At 40.1% G+C, this 22801-nt stretch overlaps 1 protein-coding gene across 3 annotated transcripts in view; it reads left to right on the top strand.

The window, feature by feature from the left end:
* The window catches only part of LEO1 (LEO1 component of Paf1/RNA polymerase II complex), a 48185-nt gene that overhangs the window by 12773 nt on the left and 12611 nt on the right, over positions 1 to 22801 (top strand). Inside the window, exons 2-10 of one of the 3 annotated variants that reach the window (XM_007468720.1) lie at positions 817 to 1572; positions 4143 to 4247; positions 8169 to 8263; positions 9220 to 9365; positions 10088 to 10172; positions 18836 to 18930; positions 19473 to 19607; positions 20699 to 20834; positions 22101 to 22230. In XM_007468720.1, coding sequence (XP_007468782.1) covers positions 817 to 1572; positions 4143 to 4247; positions 8169 to 8263; positions 9220 to 9365; positions 10088 to 10172; positions 18836 to 18930; positions 19473 to 19607; positions 20699 to 20834; positions 22101 to 22230 — 1683 coding nt within the window. Of the gene's footprint in view, positions 1 to 816; positions 1573 to 4142; positions 4248 to 8168; positions 8264 to 9219; positions 9366 to 10087; positions 10173 to 18835; positions 18931 to 19472; positions 19608 to 20698; positions 20835 to 22100; positions 22288 to 22801 lie in introns of all 3 variants that reach the window. The other 2 variants (XM_007468718.1, XM_007468719.1) reach the window with 2 other exon arrangements.

Below are 22801 nucleotides of genomic sequence, written 5' to 3'. Positions count from 1 at the left end.
TTTTTTTTTTTTTTTTTTTTTTTGCGGTACGCGGGCCTCTAACTGTCGTGGCCTCTCCCGTTGCAGAGCACAGGCTCTGGACGCACAGGCTCAGCGGCCATGGCTCACGGGCCCAGCTGCTCCGCAGCATGTCGGATCTTCCCGGACTGGGGCACGAACCTGCATCCCCTGCATCGGCAGGCGGACTCTCAACCACTGTGCCACCAGGGAAGCCCTATTGTGGAAGCTTTTAAAAGCCCTTATATTTTGTCATTCCTCAGCCTTTTCTCCCAAGCTTTTTAGTTAGTCTGTTGTTTGCCTCAACTGCTTTCCATTATCCCAGACAGAGGCAACTAATACATTTGCCTGTAAATGTTTTTGACCAACACTCTCAGGTAGCTTCCTTAGCAACAAGAGAGTTCCAAGTTAGGTGAGATAAAGTCAAGCCCTTTGAGCCAGTCCTTTCAGTGATCCACCAGACAGGTCAAAACTAACAACCATGATTCTTTGCAAATGAGGTGCCTTCTGCTTCCTCCATTAGTGGTACATGCACCAGAAATTTGGGCTATTATCTTCAAGGTAACCTTGACCAAGGGGTGGGTTGGGGGTGGGGGGGTATGTTAAAACATCCCTTTTTTCTTACTGAGACTCAGCTTTTTTTTCTTGTTAAGCATTCCCCTGGTTGCTGCAACTTTTAGTTAGTTTCCAGAGTCTGAGAAAATAGATGCTAACAGCTTTTGACAAGTTTTTTCATTGCTTTTATGTTGGGATGTACTTTTGATGTTCCTCATTCTGCTTTTTTTGCTTACATCACTCTGTGTTTATATGATCCCATAGATTCTGATTCTGGATCAGGCTCAGATTCTGATCAAGAGAATGTTGCTTCTGGCAGTAATGCCTCTGGAAGTGAAAGTGATCAAGATGAAAGAGATGACTCAGGAAAACCAAGTAATAAGGAACTGTTTGGAGATGACAGTGAGGATGAGGGAGCTTCTCATCATAGTGGGAGTGATAATCACTCTGAAGGATCAGACAATAGATCAGAAGCTTCTGAGCGTTCTGACCATGAAGACAATGATCCCTCAGATGTAGATCAGCACAGTGGGTCAGAAGCCCACAATGACGATGACGATGAAGGTCATAGATCAGATGGAGGGAGCCATCACTCAGAAGCGGAAGGTTCTGAAAAAGCACATTCAGATGATGAAAAATGGTGCAGAGAAGATAAAAGTGACCAGTCAGATGATGAAAAGATACAAAATTCTGATGATGAGGAGAGGGCACAAGGATCTGATGAAGATAAACTGCAGAATTCTGATGATGATGAGAAAATGCAGAACACAGATGATGAGGAGAGGCCTCAGCTTTCAGATGATGAGAGACAACAACTGTCTGAGGAGGAGAAGGCTAATTCTGATGATGAACGGCCAGCAGCTTCTGATAATGATGACGAGAAACAGAATTCTGATGATGAAGAGCGGCCACAGAGGTCTGATGAGGAGAAAATGCAAAATTCTGATGATGAAAGGCCACAGGCCTCGGATGAAGAACACAGGCATTCAGATGATGAAGAGGAACAAGACCATAAGTCAGGTAATACATTTATGAGAACCATAATGGTTTAGTAGAAGCATTCAGGTACAGCAGGGGCTCATTTATTCTTTTCACATTCCTACTTTTAGTACCCTGTTTTTTCTCTTCTGTCCCTCCATTTTAGCCTTTTCTAACTCTATACATTTTGCTTTTAAACATTTTCCTATTCCATGTATTATTTCTCTCTATTCCCCTTCCATTTAATATATGATAGATCAGGAAGAAAAAAATTTAAAGAGGAAAGTCAGAGAAAGATGTATAGTGCTAAAGTAGCTAGATATCAAATAGTTAGTTCCATTTTTGTGGGTAACTAAGAACATGCCTCAGGTGAGAATAGATTTGCTTGGGCGAAAAAACCCAATACCATTGAAACTCCCCCATAGGGTAGCTATAATGAGGTGTGAACACCAGGTTCCAGCTCAGTTTATTTGAGATCCAAAATTTCATCCTCCAGAGGTAATCAGGCTCCAAGGAGTTTACTCAAACTAATCAAATTCACAGGAAACTATAAAAATTGAATTGCAAAATTGTTTGTTTCAAGAGCATCAATTATTTCTCTTATAATTGTATCCTTTCCTTTGGGGGAAAATCTACATTGGATGCCATATTATAACAATCAGGAGGTGACCTGGGGAGCATAATATTCAGAAAGTGAAAACACAGCTGGATGATCTCAGTGAGCTATGATAGCTTGACATATGCGTCCTCATCCTGGGGAGATGTGCTTGGATCAGAACATTCATTCCCTAAAGACAGCAGGAAACACAGAGCTGAACTTTGGCTTCTGGACCCTGTTTTATAATAGTCATTTACACTGTTTTCCTGAAGTTAACACGTTCTCATATAGAATATTAAAACAATTAGCCATCTTCTTTTTTTGTGTTATATAAAAGTCACTTTGATTAGGTTGGAAGTCTTCCTGAAGTAAGTAATATCTGGATTGCTTCATTTTTATAAGTGATTGATTATAATTACATATTGATCCTGTCTTCTTAAGAGCTGCAGTATGGAGTGAGGGGGTCTTTTCCCCTGTAATACATACCTCAGGATAGCATTCAACACCACATTTTAGCATTATTTAGGAGAGGAGATCAGAAAATTTCCAGAGATGGATATAGGTCTATATAGACTACAGGACTGCAGTAAGTACTCAGTAACTAGTTCTGGGTAGAGTTATTTGTACTGTTACCAAAATCATTAAGGCTCATGCACTACTTCCCAAATACTAGCAGGCTAATATAAAACTAGGGTCATAGTAGGAATCTTGTAGCTGGTCATTCTGCTTAATTCTTAACTAGTTCTACAATGGTTCTTTTTTTTTTTTTTAACATCTTTATTGGAGTATAATTGCTTTACAAAGATGTGTTAGTTTCTGCTTTATGACAAAGTGAATCAGCTATACATATACATATATCCCCATATCTCCTCCCTCTTGTGTCTCCCTCCCTCCCACCCTCCCTATCCCACCCCCCTAGGTGGTCACAAAGCACTGAGCTGATCTCCCTGTGCTATGTGGCTGCTTTCCAGTAGCTATCGGGTTTACATTTGGTAGTGTATATCTGTCCATGCCACTCTCTCACTTTGTCCCAGCTTACCCTTCCCCCTCCCCGTGTCCTCAAGTCCATTCTCTAGTAGGTCTGCATCTTTATTCCTATCCTGCCCCTAGGTTCTTCATGACCATTTTTTTTTTTTTTTAGATTCCATATATATGTGTTAGCATACAGTATTTGTTTTTCTCTTTCTGACTTGTTTCACTCTGTATGACAGAATCTAGGTCCATCCACCTCACTACAAATAACTCAATTTCGTTTCTTTGTATGGTTGAGTAATATTCCATTGTATGTATGTGCCACATCTTCTTTATTATAGTGGTTCATGTTTGAAGTTTACAATTAGGTAAATAATTGTATCATCCAGATATATTTGTCTCTTCCATTGCAATATTTTTACCTCTTTTTTTTTCTTCTGTAATGAGTGGTATATAAATTTAATTATAAGTTTCAGTACTGCTTTTTGCATTCTCCCAAGTTTTTCTGCTTACAGAAACCAGTGTTCCTTTTATTAATTTTATTTTAAAATTTACTATAGTAAGTTGATTTTTGTGTGTGTATGTACAGTTCTGTTAGTGTCAGTGCATGTATAGATTTGTGTAACCACCACCACAGTCAAGATACAGAATAGTTCTGTCACCCTAGGAAACTCCCTCATTCTATACCTTCTGTAGTTATATACTTCCCCACCTGTGACCCTTGACAACTACTGTTCTGTTCTGTCACTGTAGTTTTGTCTTTTTGAGAATGTCATCATATAAATGGAATCATACAGTATGTAACCTTTTTTCTTTCACTTAGTGTAATGCATTTGAGACTTACCCAAATCGTTACATGTATCAGTAGTTCATTCTTACTTATTACTGAGTAGTTTTCCATTGTATGGGTGTACCACAGTTTGTTTATCCCTAATGTTGCTTTTATTTATTTATTTATTTTCCTAATGTTGCTTTTAAAACACAAAATTCTAAGTAATGATATGACTGTGATTATGCAGATCTTCTGATTCTCCTCTTACAGAATCTGCAAGAGGCAGTGATAGTGAAGATGAAGTTTTACGAATGAAACGCAAGAATGCAATTGCATCTGATTCAGAAGCAGATAGTGACACTGAGGTACCAAAAGGTACTCCAATTACTTCTTTTATATATCTGTATTTCCATCCCTCTCTCTGCATTTAGCTGTAATGCATTCCCAACCCTGGGCACTGGCCCCAGACTGCAAGACCCACAGAAGAGAGTGTGGATACATTTAGTGTACACAGGCAAGTTGTACAGATATGAGAAATTGCTTGCACTTAATTAGATGAAGAACCTGCTTCATTTATAGTCAGAGTGAATCTGCTATTAGGGGCTGAGGCTCTGGTTGAGGTGGAGATGGCAATGTCCATTCTTTGGTTTGAATAATGACAGTTCCAGCGCAGCTTGTTAGCTTGTTCTTTTTTTTTTTTTTTTTTTAATAAATTTATTTATTTTTGGCTGTGTTGGGTCTTCGTTGCTGCGTGCAGGCTTTCTCTGGTTGCAGTGAGCGGGGGCTACTCTTCGTTGCGGTGTGCGGGCTTTTCATTGTGGTGGCTCCTCTTGTTGCAGAGCACAGGCTCTAGGCACACAGGCTTCAGTAGTTGTGGCATGCGGGCTCAGTAGTTGTGGCTCACAGGCTCTAGAGCACAGGCTTAGTAGTTGTGGCACATGGGCTTAGTTACTCCGCGGTATGTGTGTTCTTCCTGGACCAGGGCTCGAACCCGTGTCCCCTGCATTGGCAGGTGCATTCTTAAGCACTGCGCCACCAGGGAAGCCTGTTAGCTTGTTCTTAAGTTCTTAATAGGTTAATATCAGATGAAGAACCATATTCTTCAAGCTATGGTTTATTTATTTAAATTAATTAATTCATTTTGGGCTGCATTGGGTCTTTGTTGCTGTGGGCAGGCTTTCTCTAGTTGTGGCGAGCGGGGGCTACTCTTTATTGCAGTGTGCGGGCTTTTCATTGCAGTGGCTTCTCTTGTTGCAGAGCACGGGCTCTAGGTGCGCGGGCTTCAGTAGTTGTGGCTCTCAGGCTCTAGAGCACAGGCTCAGTAGTTGTGGCGCATGGGCTTAGTTGCTCTTTGGCATGTGGGATCTTCCTGGACCAGGGATTAAACCTGTGTCCCCTGCACTGGCAGGCGGATTCTTAACCACTGTGCCACCAGGGAAGTCCCCAAGCTCTGGTTTAGATGAAGAGTTTATAAAAACCCAGTGTTAGGTGAGGTGGGTTTGTTGTAAGGTTAAAAGATCTACCTGTTCACCTCTTCATGTGACTACATTTCAAATGGCTAATTACTATACAGTAAAGATAAGATGTTAGTATAAAAGTTACAGCAAACATAAGTTTGATATGCACAACCATTTTGTGCTGAATGGTAATTAGGCATTAATGTTAAATAGCTTATATAAATTATCACAAGTAACAGTATAACTAAAGGAAACATTTAGAGTCAACTAGAGAGAAAAGGAGAGAGCTGGACAGAACAAGCTCTGGGGTTTACTTAAAGATCTTTACATCTATGTACATGGACTTTGGAATCAGATGATCCAAGTTAGAATCTTTGTGGTTCTTTGCACTTTCCAACTATATGATTTTGGTCAAATTAATTACTTACTACACTTAAATTTTCTGATCTGTAAGAGGGAGGTGATGCTAACCACCTAACAGCGTTGTTGTGAGAATTAGATATATTAATGATTTTATCTGTTTACAGTTATTTATTGAGAATCTGCTTTGTACTAGTACTATTCTGTGCACTCAGAATGTAGCAATAATCAAAACAGGTAAAGACTTCTCCCTTGTAGAACCCATATTCTGGTGGGGTCAGTGTAAGGTAGGGAGAATAATAACACAATAAGTAAATGAAATGTTAGATGGTGATAAGACCTAAGAAGAAAATAATCAAGTGGGGACGTGAGAGTGTTGCTGGATGGAGTTGTAGTTTTGGTGATTTTATCATATAGATGAACTTTTCAATACTTGTGACCTTCCTCCTTCCTCCTGTTTTTAAAAAAAAAAAAATTTTTTTTAGAGCAGTTTAAGGTTTGCAGTAAAACTGAGAGCAAGGTAGAGATTTCTCATATATGCCCTGCCCCCACTCATGCATAGCTTGCCCCACTATCAACGTCCTCCACCAGAATGGTACATTTGTTACAATTGATGAACCTACAATGACATATTGTAATCACCCCAAACCCATAGTTTACATTACGATTTACTTCTTGGTATTGTACATTCTATGGGTTTGGAAAAATGTATGATGACATGGATCCACCATCTTCATGTCGTACAGAATAGTTTCACTGTCCTAAAATTCTCTGTGCTCTGCCTGTTCATCCCTCCCTCCTGCCTAACCTCTGGCAACCAATGATCTTTGTACTGTCTCCATAGTTTTGCCTTTTCCAGAATGTCATAGTTGGAATCATATAGTAAGTAGCCTTTTTAGATTGGCTTCTTTCACTTAGTAATATGTATTTAAGTGTGCTCCATGTCGTTCATGGTTTTACAGCTCATTTCTTTTTAGCACTGAGTAATGTAGGCATACCTTGTAATATTGCACTTCGGTTTATTGTGCGTCTCAGATACTGTGTCCTTTGCAAATTGAAGGTTTGTGATAACTGTGCATTGAGCAAGTCTGTTGGTGCCATTTTTCTAACAGCTTTTGTTTATGTCATACCTCTGTGTCACGTTTTGATAATTCTTGTGATATTTCAAACCCTCCACCAGCAAAAAGATTATGATTCACTGAAGGCTCAGATGATGGTTAGCATTAAAATATTTCACAATTTTTAAATAATTTTAAAATTTAAAGTATTTTAAAATTAAGATATGTACAATTTTTTTAGACATAATGCATTTGCACACCTAATAGACTACTGCATAGTGTAAATATAACTTTTATATGCCTTGGGAAACCAAAAATTTCATGTGACTTACTTTATTGCAATATTCACTTTATTGTGGTGGTCTGGAACCAAACCCAAGATGTCTCCGAGGTGTTCCTGTATTCCGTTGTCTGGATGTACCAGTTTATCCATTCACCTACTGAAGGACATCTTGGTTGCTTCTGAGTTTTGGCAGTTATGAGTAAAGCTGCTGTAAACATTCGTTTGCAAGTTTTCGTGTGGATTTAAATTTGCAAATCCTTTGGGCAGATACCAAGGAGCACAATTTCTGGGGCATGTGGTAAGAGTATGTTTAGTTTGGTAAGAAACTGCCAGACTGTCCTCCAAAGTGAGTGTACCATTTTGCATTCCCACCATCAGTGAATGAGAGTTCTTGTTGCTCCACATTTACAACACATTTGGTGTTGTCAGGGTTCTGAATTTTGGCCATTCTAATAGGTTGCCTCTTCTTTTTTTTTTTTTTTTTTTTTTTGTTGCCTCTTCTTTTTCAGTGATCTGTCCTTCACCTTGTCTCAGTAACTCACTCCCATGGTTTCATCCTAGATCGTGTCATTACCAATAATCATAACTCTTTTATAACCCCAATTTCAAGCAGTCTTCTTTTTGACTGCCCTCCTATCTTCCTATCACCTCCTCTACTACCCCACCTTGATTTATTGATTTATTACAGATGGTTGTTGATGTTGTTGTTTTGCCTATACCTGGGTGAAGTTCTGCTTGAGAGGAGGGGGACCTGGGTAGACATGGACCTGTAATTTTAAAACTTGAGGGACTCTATAGAGAATAGGCCTGTGTAGAGTGCTTAAGCCCCAAATTTGAGTATCTAGATTGTAGGAGGATATTTTTGGGCTTCTGGGGAATAAAGGAAAGTGGAAGAACAAGGATGCAATAAGTGAAGGGAGAAAGGAGTGCCTCCTGTGCAGCTTTGCCCTTCACTGGATTTGCCCCCTTCCCTCTCCACAGACATTCTCGTAAGATCTTTGAGAGCCAGGCTCAGAGTTGTGTTTGAGTGGTTTCTGGGTGCTTGGTCTAGAAACGTTGGGAATATGTTGAAGTGATAGCTTTGAAGAATCATTGTTATAGATATTAATACTGAGCATTTTTTTCTCCTATATGGAAGATAATAGTGGAACCATGGATCTCTTTGGAGGTGCAGATGATATATCTTCAGGGAGTGATGGGGAAGATAAACCACCCACTCCAGGACAGCCTGTTGTAAGTAGAATTACCAGTGAGAATTGGAGGAGGGTATTAAGTCTGTCTTCTCTGCTGGGAAGAGGAAGTCGATAAATGAATTGCAGTATGAAAATACAACAAACAGATGACATTCTCAGTTAATTAGGGAACACTTGGTTATAAGGAGGATTAGAAATAACTGCCATGGCACATCCATCCACGGAATACTACTGAGCAACGAAAAGGATTTAACTATTGATATACGTAGCAACTTGGATGAAGTTCCAGGGAATTATGCTGAGTGAGAAAAAGCCAGTCCCAAAAGGTTACATACTGTATGAATTCACTTATATAACATTCTTGAAATGACAGAATTGTAGAAATGGAGAAGAGATTAATGGAGATTGAGGAGGGATGAGGGCAAGAGGGAAGTGGATGTGGCTGTAAAAGGGCAGCATGAATCTTTGTGGTGATGAAAATGTCCTGTGTCTGCCTGTATCAGGGTCAGTCTCCTGGTTGTGATATTGCACTATAGTTTTGCAAGATGTTATCACTGGGAAAAAATGGATAAGAAAAAGAAAGAAAGAAAGAACTGCCCAGCATGAGGTTGGCACCATACCTTAAGAGACTAGACTGCAAGGACTTGTGAATTGAGAACCATTGGTTTAAATGTTTTTTGTGTTTTGTTGATAATCTTCTCTGATTTTAATTGATAGAGTGACTTCATATTGAAGTGCCAATTAATTTCACACTTCTATCGGTGAATATGTAGAAGGTAGATTTATCACAAAAGAGATATTTTCTTATATTGATGCCTTCAAACAGATCTTGTTTTGCATGAGGTTTTTGGGGAGTTGGTTGGTAGGGATGGATGTTAGCCCTAAAGTCATGTCTCATTATACTTCTTATCTGCCTAAGCAATTAAAGTGTGGAAGTTGAGCTAGACCACCTCTAAGGTCCCATCAAGATCTAAAATTCTGTGACTCTTTTACTAGGATGAAAATGGATTGCCTCAGGATCAACAGGAGGAGGAGCCAATTCCTGAGACCAGAATAGAAGTAGAAATACCCAAAGTAAACACTGATTTAGGGAATGACTTGTATTTTGTTAAGCTGCCCAACTTTCTCAGTGTAGAGCCCAGGTAAGGGGATCAGTTAATAGTGTTTTTTAATGTTGGATAGAAGTATGTAGAATGTTGATATTTTTCTTATTTTGTATGAGTTGACTAATCACAAAATGGAAAACTGGTTATGGAGCTCTGAAAAAATAAATCAAGTATATACTGTGATAGAAAAAGTATGGACTATTGGTAAAGGAGACTTTTAATGCTTGTAATTGTTTTTAGCAATCTGGTATTTCTTATGAATTAACAGACACCACAAGTCTTTGGTTGTTTCTGACTAATGGCTCCCTGAAAAACCTGGAATTGAGAGTGGTGAAGTTTGCTAGAGAAACTGCAAATGTCTACTGTAGCAGTCATTGTGGATCTAGAAAAACTAATGGCTTTGGACGGTTAAACAGTGTTGATGGGTATTATTCACTAAGTAACATGCAAGCTCTTGTGCAATTTAAAATTTTTTCCCTAAGCAAAATGATGTGGAAAGCTAGAGTATGTGTGGTCTACTCTTTGGAAGACATATAAGAATAAAGAATAGTTTGAATATTTAGCCTTGCTTGCACTTTATTTCAAGCAGTATGTATTAACACCAAATTTCAAGAAGGTACAGTAGTAATTTGAATGCTTCCTTATAGTTGACCATTATGATTTTTAATTATTGTGATTTTTTTAGAGTTGCATTATATAACAGTAATGATATTTCTTACAAAATGTGATTAATAGTTTATTTTAAAAACAATTTGTAGACCTTTTGATCCTCAATATTATGAAGATGAATTTGAAGATGAGGAAATGCTGGATGAAGAAGGTAGAACCAGATTAAAATTAAAGGTACTATTCTGTGCTTTTTTTTTCTTTTATAAAGTAAAACCTGGGAATATTAACTTGAGACTTGAGCTTTTGAAAATGATTTTTTATGTTTCTTGTTTTATCAACAAATTATCTACCTTTTCAGAATATTTTTAGAAAGAAAGTACGTAGCTTTTTCTCTGTAAAAGGTGTCACTTTTCTGTTACTTTTCTCAGTGTTAAACTTTTTGATGCTTTAAAAAAATTATTATCTACTTCCTTCAGAATAAGTTGTACTGGGGTTTGATGTTTAGAACAACTACCTCCATACGTACTGTGGGTTAAGTTCTAACTTCCTGCAAGGGGAATTTCTTCAGGCTCTTTGATCTATGGATAAACAAATCAGATACAAAAGGAGAATTTATCTCTAGTACCTAACACTTTACCAATATGGCTGTCTTTGTATTCTTCCGATTGTTCTTGTTCACTATTAGAAGAGATTTTTATTGTACTAAATTCCTAATGCTTCTCTTTGATACCTTGTACTATCTGGTTACCTCTATCCAAGGATGGCCTCTAATCTTCCTTTAATCAAGGAGGATGCAAGTTTAAGCAGATGCTTTAGAGCTGAGTTGTAGCAAAGAACAAGGAGCAGTTGGGACTTCCCTGGTGGCACAGTGATTAAGAATCTGCCTGAGAATGCAGGGGAAATGGGTTTGATCCCTGGTCCGGGAGGATCCCACATGACGTGGAGCAACTAAGCCTGTGCGCCACAACTACTGAGCCTACGCTTTAGAGCCCTTGAGCCACAACTACTGAGCCCACATGCCACAACTACTGAAGCCCACACACCTAGAGCCCGTGCTCTGTACCAAGAGAAGCCACCGCAGTGAGAAGCCCGCGCACTGCAATGAAGAGTAGCCCCAGCTTGCCGTGCTAGAGAAAGCCCGTGTGCAGCAACGGAGACCCAATGCAGCCAAAAATAGATAGATAAATTAATTAATTAAAAAACAAAAAACAGGAACCAGTTGAACTCAATTTACATTCCCACCAACAGTGCAAGAGAGTTCCCTTTTCTCCACACCCTGTCCAGCATTTGTTGTTTGTAGATTTTCTGATGATGCCCATTCTAACCAGTGTGAGGTGACACCTCACTGTAGTTTTGATTTGCATTTCCCTAATAATCAGTGATGTTGAGCAGCTTTTCATGTGCCTCTTGGCCATCTGTATGTCTTCTTTAGAGAAAGGTCTATTTAGGTCTTCTGCCCATTTTTTTGATTAGGTTGTTTGTTTTTTTAATATTGAGCTGTTTATATATTTTGGAGATTAATCCTTTGTCCATTGATTCATTTGAAAATATTTTCTCCCATTCTGAGTGTTGTCTTTTCATCTTTTTTATAGTTTCCTTTGCTGTGCAAAAGCTTTTAAGTTTCATTAGGTCCCATTTGTTTATTTTTGTTTTTATTTCCATTTCTCTAGGAGGTGGGTCAAAAAGGATCTTGCTGTGATTTATGTCATAGAATGATCTGCCTATGTTTTTCTCTAAGAGTTTTATAGTGTCTGATCTTACATTTAGATCTCGAATCCATTTTGAGTTTATTTTTGTGTATGGTGTTAGGGAGTGTTCTAACTTCATCCTTTTTACATGTAGCTCTCCAGTTTCTCCAGCACCACTCATTGAAGAGACTGTCTTTTCTCCACTCTATATCCTTGCCTCCTTTGTCATAGCTTAGTTGACCATAGGTATGTGGGTTTATCTCTGGGCTTTCTATCCTGTTCCACTGATCTATATTTCTGTTTTTGAGCCAGTACCATTTTGTCTTGATTACTGTAGCTTTGTAGTATAGTGTGAAGTCAGGGAGTCCGATTCCTCCAGTTCCGTTTCTTTCCCCTCAAGATTGCTTTGGCTATTCAGGGTGTTTTGTGTCTCCATACAAATTTTAATGTTTTTTGTTCTAGTTCTGTAAAAAATGCCACTGGTAATTTGATAGGGATTGCATTCAATCTGTAGATTGCTTTGGGTAGTATAGTCATTTTCACAGTATTGATTCTTCCAATCCAAGAACATGGTATATCTTCTTCATCTGTTTGTGTCATCTTTGATTTCTTCCGTCAGTGTCTTATAGTTTTCTGAGTACAGGTCTTTTACCTCCTTAGGTAGGTTCATTCCTAGGTATTTTATTCTTTATGTTGCAGTGGTGAATGGAATTGTTTCCTTAATTTCTCTTTCAGATCTTTCATTGTTAGCGTATAGGGATGCAAGAGATTTCTGTGCATTAATTTTGTATCCTGCAACTTTTCCAAATTCATTGATTAGCTCTAGTAGTTTTCTGGTGGCATCTTTAGGATTCTCTGTGTATAGTATCATGTCATCTGCAAACGGTGACAGTTTTACTTCTTTTCCAATTTGTATTCCTTTTATTTCTTTTTCTTCTCTGATTGCCATGGCTACCAAAACTATATTGAATAATAGTGGCAAGAGTGGACATCCTTGTCTTGTTCCTGATCTTAGAGGAAATGCTTTCAGTTTTTCACCATTGAGAATGATGTTTGCTGTGGGTTTGTCATACATGGCATTTATTATATTGCGGTAGGTTCCCTATGTGCCCACTTTCTGAACAGTTTTTAGCATAAATGGATGTTTAATTTTGTCAAAAGCTTTTTCTGCATCTATTGAGATGATCATATGGTTTTTCTTCTTCAATTTGTGAATATGGTATATCACGTTGGTTGATTTGCGTATATTGAAGAATCCTTGCATCCCTGGGATAAATCCCACTTGATCATGGTGTATGAGCCTTTTAATGTGTTGTTGGATTCTGTTTAGTATTATTTTGTTCAGGATTTTTGCATCTATATTCATCAGTGATATTGGTCTGTAATTTTCTTTTTTTGTAGTATCTTTGTCTGCTTTTGGTATCAGGGTTGGTGGCCTTGTAGAATGAGTTTGGGAGTGTTCCTTCCTCTGCAATTTTTTGGAAGAGTTTGAGAAGGATGGGTGTTAGCCCCTCTCTAAATGTTTGATAGAATTCACCTGTGAAGCCATCTGGTCCTGGACTTTGATTTGTTGGAAGATTTTTAATCACAGTTTCAATTTCAGTGCTTGTGATTGGTCTGTTCATATTTTCTATTTCTTCCTGGTTCAGTCTTGGAAGGTTATACCTTTCTAAGAATTTGTCCTTTTTTTCCAGGTTGTCCATTTTATTGGCGTATAGTTGCTTGTAGTAATCTCTCATGATCCTTTGTATTTCTGCAGTGTCAGTTGTTACTTCTCCTTTTTCATTTCTAATTCTATTGATTTGAGTCTTTTCCCTTTTTTCTTTTTTTTTTTGTGTGGTACATGGGCCTCTTACTGTTGTGGCCTCTCCCGTTGTGGAGCACAGGCTCCGAACGCGCAGGCTCAGCGGCCATGGCTCACGGGCCCAGCCGCGCCACGGCATGTGGGATCCTCCCGGACCGGGGCACGAACCCGTGTCCCCTGCATCGGCAGGCGGACTCGCAACCACTGTGCCACCAGGGAAGCCCTTCCCTTTTTTCTTGATGGGTCTGGCTAATGGTTTCTCAATTTTGTTTATCTTTTCAAAGAACCAGCTTTTAGTTTTATTGATCTTTGCTATCATTTCCTTCATTTCTTTTTCATTTATTTCTGATGTGATCTTTATGATTTCTTTCCTTCTGCTAACTTTGGGTTTTGTTTATTCTTCTTTCTCTCGTTCCTTTAGGTGTAAGATTAGATTGTTTATTTGAGAGTTTTCTTGTTTCTTGAGGTAGGATTGAATTGCTATAAACTTTCCTCTTAGAACTGTTTTTGCTGAATCCCATAGATTTTGGATTGTTGTGTTTTTGTTGTCATTTGTGTCTAGGTATTTTTTGATTTCCTCTTTGATTTCTTCAGTGATCTTTTGGTTATTTAGTAATGTATTGTTTAGCCTCCATGTGTTTGTGTTTTTTACGTTTTTTTCCCCTGTAATTGATTTCTAACCTCATAGCGTTGTGGTCAGAAAAGATGCTTTATATGATTTCAGTTTTCTTAAATTTACCGAAGCTTGATTTGCGACCCAAGATGTGATCTCTCCTGGAGAATGTTCCACATACACTTGAGAAGAAAGTGTAATCTGTTGTTTTTAGATGGAATGTCCTATAAATATCAATTAAATCTATCTGGTCTGTTGTGTCATTTAAAGCTTGTGTTTCCTTATCAATTTTCTGTTTGGATGATCTGCCCATTGGTGTAAGTGAGGTGTTAAAGTCCCCCACTGTTATTGTGTTACTGTCAATTTCCTCTTTTATAGCTGTTAGCAGTTGCCTTATGTATTGAGGTGCTCCTATGTTGGGTGCATATATATTTATAATTGTTATATCTTCTTCTTGGATTGATCCCTTGATCATTACGTAGTGTCCTTCCTTGTCTCTTGAAACATTCTTTATTTTAAAGTCTATTTTATCTGATATGAGTATTGCTCCTCCAGCTTTCTCTTGATTTCCATTTGCATGGAATATCTTTTTCCATCCCCTCACTTTCAGTCTGTATGTGTCCCTGGGTCTGAAGTGGGTCTCTTGTAGACAGCATATATATGGGTCTTGTTTGTGTATCCATTCAGCAAACCTGTGTCTTTTGGTTGGAGCATTTAATCCATTCACAATTAAGGTAATTATCGATATGTATGTTCCTTTTACCATTTTCTTAATTGTTTTGGGTTAGTTCTTTTAGGTCCTTTTCTTCTCTTGTTTTTCCCTCTTTGAGAAGTTCCTTTAGCATTTGTTGTAGAGCTGGTTTGATGGTGCTGAATTCTCTTAGCTTTTGCTTGTCTGTAATGCTTTTGATTTCTCTGTTGAATCTGAACGAGATCCTTGCCGGATAGAGTAATCTTGGTTGTAGTTTCTTCCCTTTCATCACTTTAAATATATCATGCCACTTCCTTCTGGCTTGCAGAGTTTCTGCTGAGAAATCAGCTGTTAACCTTATGGGAGTTCCCTTGTATGTTACTTGTCATTTTAACTTTGTTGCTTTTAATAATTTTTCTTTGTCTTTAATTTTTGTCAGTTTGATTACTATGCGTCTCGGTGTGTTTCTCCTTGGGTTTATCCTGCCTGGGACTCTGCACTTCCTGGACTTGGATGGCTATTTCCTTTCCCATGTTAGGGAAGTTTTCAGCTATAATCTCTTCAAATATTTTCTCAGGTCCTTTCTCTCTCTTCTCCTTCTGGGACCCCTATAAGGTGAATGTTGGTGGGTTTAATGTTGTCCCAGAGATCTCTTAGGCAGTCTTCATTTCTTTTCATTCTTTTTTCTTTATTCTGTTCCATGGCAGTGAATTCCACCATCCTGTCTTCCAGGTCATTTATCCATTCTTCTGCCTCAGTTATTCTGCTACTGATTCCTTCTAGTGTATTTTTCATTTCAATTATTGTATTGTTCATCTCTATTTGTTTGTTCTTTAATTCTTCTAGGTCTTCATTAAACATTTCTTGCATCTTCTCGATCTTTTCCTCCATTCTTTTTCCGAGGTCCTGGATCATCTTTACTATCATTATCCTGAATTCTTCTGGAAGGTTGCCTATCTCCACTTCATTTAGTTGTTTTTCTGGGGTTCTTTCTTGTTCCTTCATCAGGAACATAGTCCTCTGCCTTTTCATTTTGTCTATCTTTCTGTGAATGTGGTTTTCGTTCCACAGGCTGCAGGATTGTAGTTCTTCTTGCTTCTGCTGTCTGCCCTCTGGTGGATGAGGCTGTCTAAGAGATTTGTGCAAGCTTCCTGATGGGAGGGACTGGTGGTGGGTAGAGCTGGGTGTTGCACTCACAGGCAGAGCTCAATAAAACTTTAGTCTGCTTGTCTGATGATGAGTGGGGCTGAGTTCCCTCCCTGTTGGTTGTTTGTCCTGAGGTGAACCAACACTGGGGCCTACCCGGGCTCTTTGGTGGGGTTAATGGCAGACCCCAGGAGGGCACACACCAAGGAGTACTTCCCAGAACTTCTGCTGACAGTGCCCTTGTCCCGGCGGTGAGCCACAGCGCTCCCTGCCTCTGCAGGAGACCCTCCAACGCTAGCAGATAGGTCTGGTTCAGTCTCCTGTGGGGTCACTGCTCCTTCCCCTGGGTCCCAGTGTGCACACTGCTTTCTGTGTGCCCCCCAAGAGTGGAGTCTTTGTTTCCCCCAGTCCTGTTGAAGTCCTGCAATCAAATCCTGCTAGCCTTCAAAGTCTGATTATCTGGGAATTCCTCCTCCTGTTTTCAGACCCCCAGGTTGGTAAGTCTGACGTGGGGCTCAGAACCTTCACTCCGGTGGGTGGACTTCTGTGGTATAATTGTTCTGCAGTTTGTGAGTCAACCACCCAGCAGTTATGGGATTTGATTTTATTGTGATTGCACGCCTCCTCCCTTCTCACTGTGGTTTCTCCTTTGTCTTTGGATGTGGGGTATCTATTTTGGTGACTTCCAGTGTCTTCCTGTCGATGATTGTTCAGCAGTTAGTTGTGATTCTGGTGCTCTTGCAAGAGGGAGTGAGCATACATCGTTCTACTCCGCCATCTGGAACCAGTCTCTCCAGGCTGGTTTTCAAAACCTTGGTGTGTGATGGAAAATAACCGTGGACCCTTGGTTTCTTGAGTGACGTTCTAGGGACTAGGCTAGAGCATAGGCTCCAGACGCACAGGCTCAGTGGCCATGGGTCATGGGCCCAGCCTCTCCACGGCATGTGGGATCTTCCCAGACCAGGGCATGAACCTGTGTTCCCTGCGTTGGCAGGTGGACTCTCAACGACTGCACCACCAGGGAAGCCCTAGGCTGACCATTTTTGAAGAGTCAGTTGGTGGTATAATTAACTCTTTAATGAGCAAAGAACCAGGTACAGTTTATGTACCTTTATGAGGTCCTCTCGTTTTAGAAGTACTTGGATGTGTCTTTCTTCCCAGTAGGGTAAGACCTAGGAGTGTTTTATCCTTTCATAGCATCATTATTTGAATCACCTTATATAATAGGAAGCATTTTTCAAAGTGGCTTCTCAGTTAATAATGGCCCATATGTGTCTTCATACTTATATGTGGCTAACCTATTTTGTATGAGAGGGAAGGCAGGAATTGTGACAGATCATTTCGTTTTGTTTCCTTTATTCAGGAAAATTTTAAACATATACAGATATAATGAGAACATTATAGTAAAATCTCATGTACCCATCTCTCATTTCAGTGGTTGTCAGGTTGGACATCTTGTTTCTTCTGTATTCCCCACCCCACCTTACCCAGACTATTTGGAAACAAATCTCAGATTTGACATCATATTTAATTCATGAATATTATCAAGCTTTTAATCAGCCAGCTTCATAGTTGTTTGTTTATATAGTGAGGAATAAAGAAGTAAAGGGGGAAACTGGAGGGAAAACATTAGGACTCAGTTGTAAAGGCAGTTGCAGTTAACAGAGGAGATCCAGAAAATCTAGCTGGGAGTGGGAGCAGCTGCTGTTAGGGTCGGTGGTGAGGGCAGAGGCAGAGGGAAGCTTGGGCTTAGATCTATCGGTTTTCAAAATGTTGGCTTCTCTTTGATGCCATCTTAATTCACATTTTCTTTATCCTCGTGATTTTATCCTTTTTTAATTCTTTACTGTCATTTTATTGTGTTTCCAGGATGCAGCAGGGATAAACTATGTGGATTTATTTCCACATAGTGTGCTGTATTTTCCTGGAAGTCCCATTGAGTTTTGTTTTGTTTTTTAAAATTAATTAATTAATTTATTTTATTTTTGGCTGCATTGAGTCTTCATTGCTGCATGCGGGCTTTCTCTAGTTGCAGAGAGCGGGAGCTACTCTTTGATGCAGTACACAGGCTTCTTATTGCGGTAGCTTCTCTTGTTGAGGAGCACGGGCACTAGGGCACATGGGCTTCAGTAGTTGTGGCACACGGGCTCAGTAGTTGTGGCTCACGCGCTGTAGAGTACATGCTCAGTAGTTTTGGTGCGTGGGCTTTGTTGCTCCGTAGCATGTGGGATCTTCCTGGACCAGGGATCGAACCCATGTCCCCTGCATTAGCAGGCGAATTCTCAACCACTGTGCCACAAGGGAAGCCCCCATTGAGTTTTCAATTTCAGTAACAGTGGTTTTCATTTTAGGAAGCCCTTGAATATTTTCCACATCTGCCTGGTGCTCCCTCTCCCCAGCCCCAAACCACCTCCTACCCCCACCCACCCCATAAAGTTAAGATAAAGTTAGAGTCTAAACCTGCTCAAACCTGGGGTTTTTATTTTCATAATGTGCTTTTTTTTTTCCTTACCCATGTGTGGGGAGCTTCCCTAGGCCAGTTGGCAGAGTTTTTTAGTCCCACATTTATTGAAGTTTTAGCTCTGTGAGAGAACCTGTTTATACAGGGAGTCTCAATCCTAAATTGCAATTTCATATGGCCTCAAGCCTTATTTCTTGTCCTCCTAGCTCTTACTGAGTCTTAAAACTTCTGGAGTTTACCACAGATTTAGCATCTGCTCAGATGCTCTGGCACTGAGCTCTGTCTCTGGTTCTAGAACTGGGAGCTCAGAAATTCACTTAAGCATACTTTCTTTCCTGTTATTTTATCCAGCATCTCTAGGTGATTAAAACAAGAGGGTTTCAGTGTCTGTTTTTCTGTCACTATCTATGCACGTTTATTCTGTGATTTTGTGTCTCTTGAGGAGAGAAGAAGCACAAGCTACAGTGTTCTGAGGCACTTGTGTTTTAAAACAGGTAGAAAATACTATAAGGTGGAGGATACGCCGAGACGAAGAAGGAAATGAAATTAAAGAAAGCAATGCTCGGATAGTCAAGTGGTCCGATGGAAGGTGAGCACAAATGCCTGAAGAGTATGGAAATGCCCAGAATGTGGCTGGGAGGGATCAAGCTTTGGAATATGAGCTTATTTGGGGTACACCTCTTATTAAAGACTTTCCACTGTTTAGTCCCCGGCATTGCAAAGAAAACCTGAGAGAAATATAAATAGGCAGTTGAGGGTCATACAGGCTGGTGGAAGACATTAAAAATAGGCCGGAAATGGGACTGTCCTCTTTGGCTCCAGCATAGTAGTCTGGAAAAGTTAGACCAACTTCCCTCCCTCCTTACAAATTGACGCTTTAGTAAAACTGCCCTTCACTGGGAAGGTGGTAGAGGCTGAGTGAATGTCACAGCATGTTTTACTTCTAAGCATAAACATACAGAGTGTTTTACTTCTGTGTAGGTCGTTTTCCACATCATGCCTTCTTTATTCTTTCCTTCCTTCTGAATTGTGTGTAAAGAGAGAAAGCAGCAGCTGAATCACATTTTAAGTGAAGTAAAATGATAGAGTGAAAGCTTTCTGACTTACATGTGAAGTGTTCCTTCTTTTCAGCATGTCTCTGCATTTAGGCAATGAGGTGTTTGATGTTTACAAGGCTCCACTGCAGGGCGATCACAACCACCTTTTTATAAGACAAGGTACCGGTCTACAGGGACAAGCCGTCTTTAAAACCAAACTCACATTCAGGTAATTACTCTCATCAATGTGCTATTTGTTACAATAAAAGCAGTGAAATATAGGTGTTCAAAGTGCCTGACTCCTGATTGGCATAACCTTGCAGTATAGTTCCCCAAAGACCAAGATCTGGTTCTCAGTTCTGAAGGTTCAAAGGCTATATTGTCAAGTTGCTGTTTCACAGGAAACCAGGTCATGCTACCTAAACTTCCTAGAGACTGTTATGTAAACCAGAATGTCAGTTTATTAATTCCAGTGATATAACTGCCAGGAGGCCTAAGAATACTTGCAGGTCAGTGCGATAATTAGAGGTTGTTAGTGTGCATGCAATCAGAGGAAAGGCAGTGAGTTGGTGGGTGTGAAGGCTGAGGTCATCTTGTTCTTTAGGCTGCTGCATCCGTTACCTCTCCAAGGATGTGTCCCCCAAGCAGCCCAGCATACTCAGGTCAGCTAGCGAGAGTATCCCCCTTGTCTAGGCAGCATAGGCACTACAGTGAAACATTTCTGTTTTTCTTTTCTTGATTCTAAGCAGACCATCCTCCTTGGGTAATGCTTATCTTTGGAGAGGGCACAATATTCTTGGTTATGACTTACAGTTTTGAAAATTGTAATGGTCAAGATTATAGGTTTTGGAATCAGATAGACCTGTATCTGAGTCCCATTTCCACTTGCATGACCTTGTGTAACTTTCTCAACCTTTCCTTGCCTCAGTTTCCTAATATATAAAATGTAATAATTATCTCATAGAGGAGCTGTGACAATGAAGTCATGTAATATGTAAAACACAAAAGTACAGTGCTTGGCACTTAGTATTCAGTAAATGCTGCTTAAGCCCATCCATTTACTGCTTCTAGAGGGTAATTGTGCTGTGCAAACCTTTTTTACTCCAGCTTTCCGTATTTCACTTTACTTGTGAGATAAGAATGTTTTAGTAAGCTACAGAATGAAGAAAGTTCAGAATCCCCATCTAGTATATTGTTTTGTGTCCCTGCCTATTTTTTTCTAGAGAATAGGAAATGGTCACTGGCCTCCTTTGATGTTGATATGACTGGCTCACAAATGTATTTGCTAAACAATGAGGTATTTTTGTTCATTTCCTGCAGACCTCACTCTACAGACAGTGCCACACATAGAAAGATGACCCTGTCACTTGCAGATAGATGTTCAAAGACACAGAAGATTAGAATCTTACCAATGGCTGGTCGTGATCCTGAATGCCAGCGCACAGAGATGATTAAGGTATGTTGGCTGAGGTTTATCCTGGAATTTTGGAATATTAAGAATAGCATTTCCTAAAATGTTGTTCATCATCTCCTATTGACCCACTATTTATCCTTCCAGCTGGCATGAACATGGAGCTGGTTTCATTTCCTAAGCATTTGGCAAATGGGTAATATGGTGATAGTCCTAAAACAAACCCTGGCTTGGATTCTCTCCCACTTGGTCCTGAGAGTTTGGCAAACAGATGACTGAAAGAATCTGAACTTTCACAGATAATTTCAAGGATGATTAAATCATCTATGTCTGGTTTAGAGTCCATGTCAAAAATCAGTGGAAATGCTCGAGAGATTTGGTCTAGGTAGAATATAAATAGACAAGAAGTTTCCCCCCTTTTCTCCTGAAGGTAGGGGAGCTGGAGGGACCTTGAAGACTCCAGGACCACATTGAGAGATGCCCCAAGCCCTCCTTCACATCCCCAGCTTGCATGGAAATGCACAAGGAATCAGCTAGTTTGTTCTTAATCCCTATTCTACTGACAGTGATTTTTACTCTATACTCAGCACAACCATATACTATTTAATGAAACAATGTCCAGCAACAGAATTAGAGTTGTATGCAGTAATAAAGCAATTAAATGAGGAATCAAAGAAACGCCAGAATATCCCTGACTTCTCATGCCCTGGCCCCGCCTAGTGAACCCCAGTGTGTGGAAGCCAGGCAGATGGAAGGGAATGAAGGCTCTGCTTTGGGGCTCAGGGACCCTTCCCACCAGAACCTCCCCATCCTGCCATCAGGAGCTGTGGGGAGCTCTCTGGGTTGAGGGCCCCAAACTGGAATATGTGGGCACCGTGGTAGTTTGGTGGAGCCTGGGCAAGTCAGGTGTCTGTCTCAGCGGTGAAGAGAATCCACCTCCCTCAGGCGTCCACTGGACATGAACGAGGTTCCTCAGGCTGGTCGCCGCACTCTGGGCTCTGCCTGGCAGCACAGGGGACGCTGCATCTCCCAAGGCTGTGCTGGTGCCAGTTCTGATGGGGCGGTTGGTGTGAGGGAGGGAGCCTTTGCCTCTTCACCCTGTGTTGTCTTCACGCCTTTGAACTGAACAAGATGATGACCATGTGTGGTAACAGAGGTGTAAAATGGAGAGAACTGTACCCTGAGGACATAGGAACTGGTGTTATCCTGGGCGAGGCATTTATGTGTTCTTTACAGTAAAGTAGTTTCAAGGGGGCAATAAGTGAGTTCATTTTTTGTTTTAAAGTTCAGTAATTTATTTGCTTTTTACAGAAAGAAGAAGAACGTTTGAGGGCTTCTATTCGTAGGGAATCTCAGCAGCGCCGCATGAGAGAGAAACAGCACCAGCGGGGGCTGAGTGCTAGCTACCTAGAACCTGATCGATATGATGAGGAGGAGGAAGGTGAGGAGTCCATCAGCTTGGCTGCCATTAAAAACCGGTACAAAGGGGGCATTCGAGGTGAGTTTGGGCAGAAATTAAATGTCATCATGTCAGGGTCCAGGAATTTATCTTTGCATTGAGCATACTCTGAATGCTCAGTCACTGGACATTTTATTTTTAAGGAACCAGTGTTAATGAGTGAGACATTTTGAGGTCTAAAGAGCTAAAGCCTCATTGTGGAATCCTTTCAGGTCAGCCTGGAAGGGCAGAAGCTGCCTGTGCTCTCTCGCTTTCAGACTCATCCCTTGAGCTTCTGCTTTCTGATTTGAAAGTCTGCCGATTATATTTGGAACTTCTCTCAACTTTTTAAATTACTAGTTAAGAATCAAGAAGTTCAGTTTTTAAGAATCAGGAAGTTCAGTTTTTCAGCGAGTACCTGTGTTTTCTTTCAGAGTTCTCCATTGCATATTCCCTTCTCTCACAAGTACCAATAATTTATAATGGTTAACATTTATTCAGCACATACTAAATCCCAGGCAAATACTCAAACATGCATCCTGTTGGATCCTCATAACAATGTTAAGACCCAGTT

The sequence above is a fragment of the Lipotes vexillifer genome, unplaced genomic scaffold (assembly GCF_000442215.2).
Source record: "Lipotes vexillifer unplaced genomic scaffold, Lipotes_vexillifer_v1.1 scaffold268, whole genome shotgun sequence".
NCBI lineage: Eukaryota > Metazoa > Chordata > Mammalia > Artiodactyla > Lipotidae > Lipotes > Lipotes vexillifer.
The sequence above is the reverse complement of the archived record's forward strand: the minus strand, read 5'-3'. Positions and strand labels throughout refer to the sequence as shown.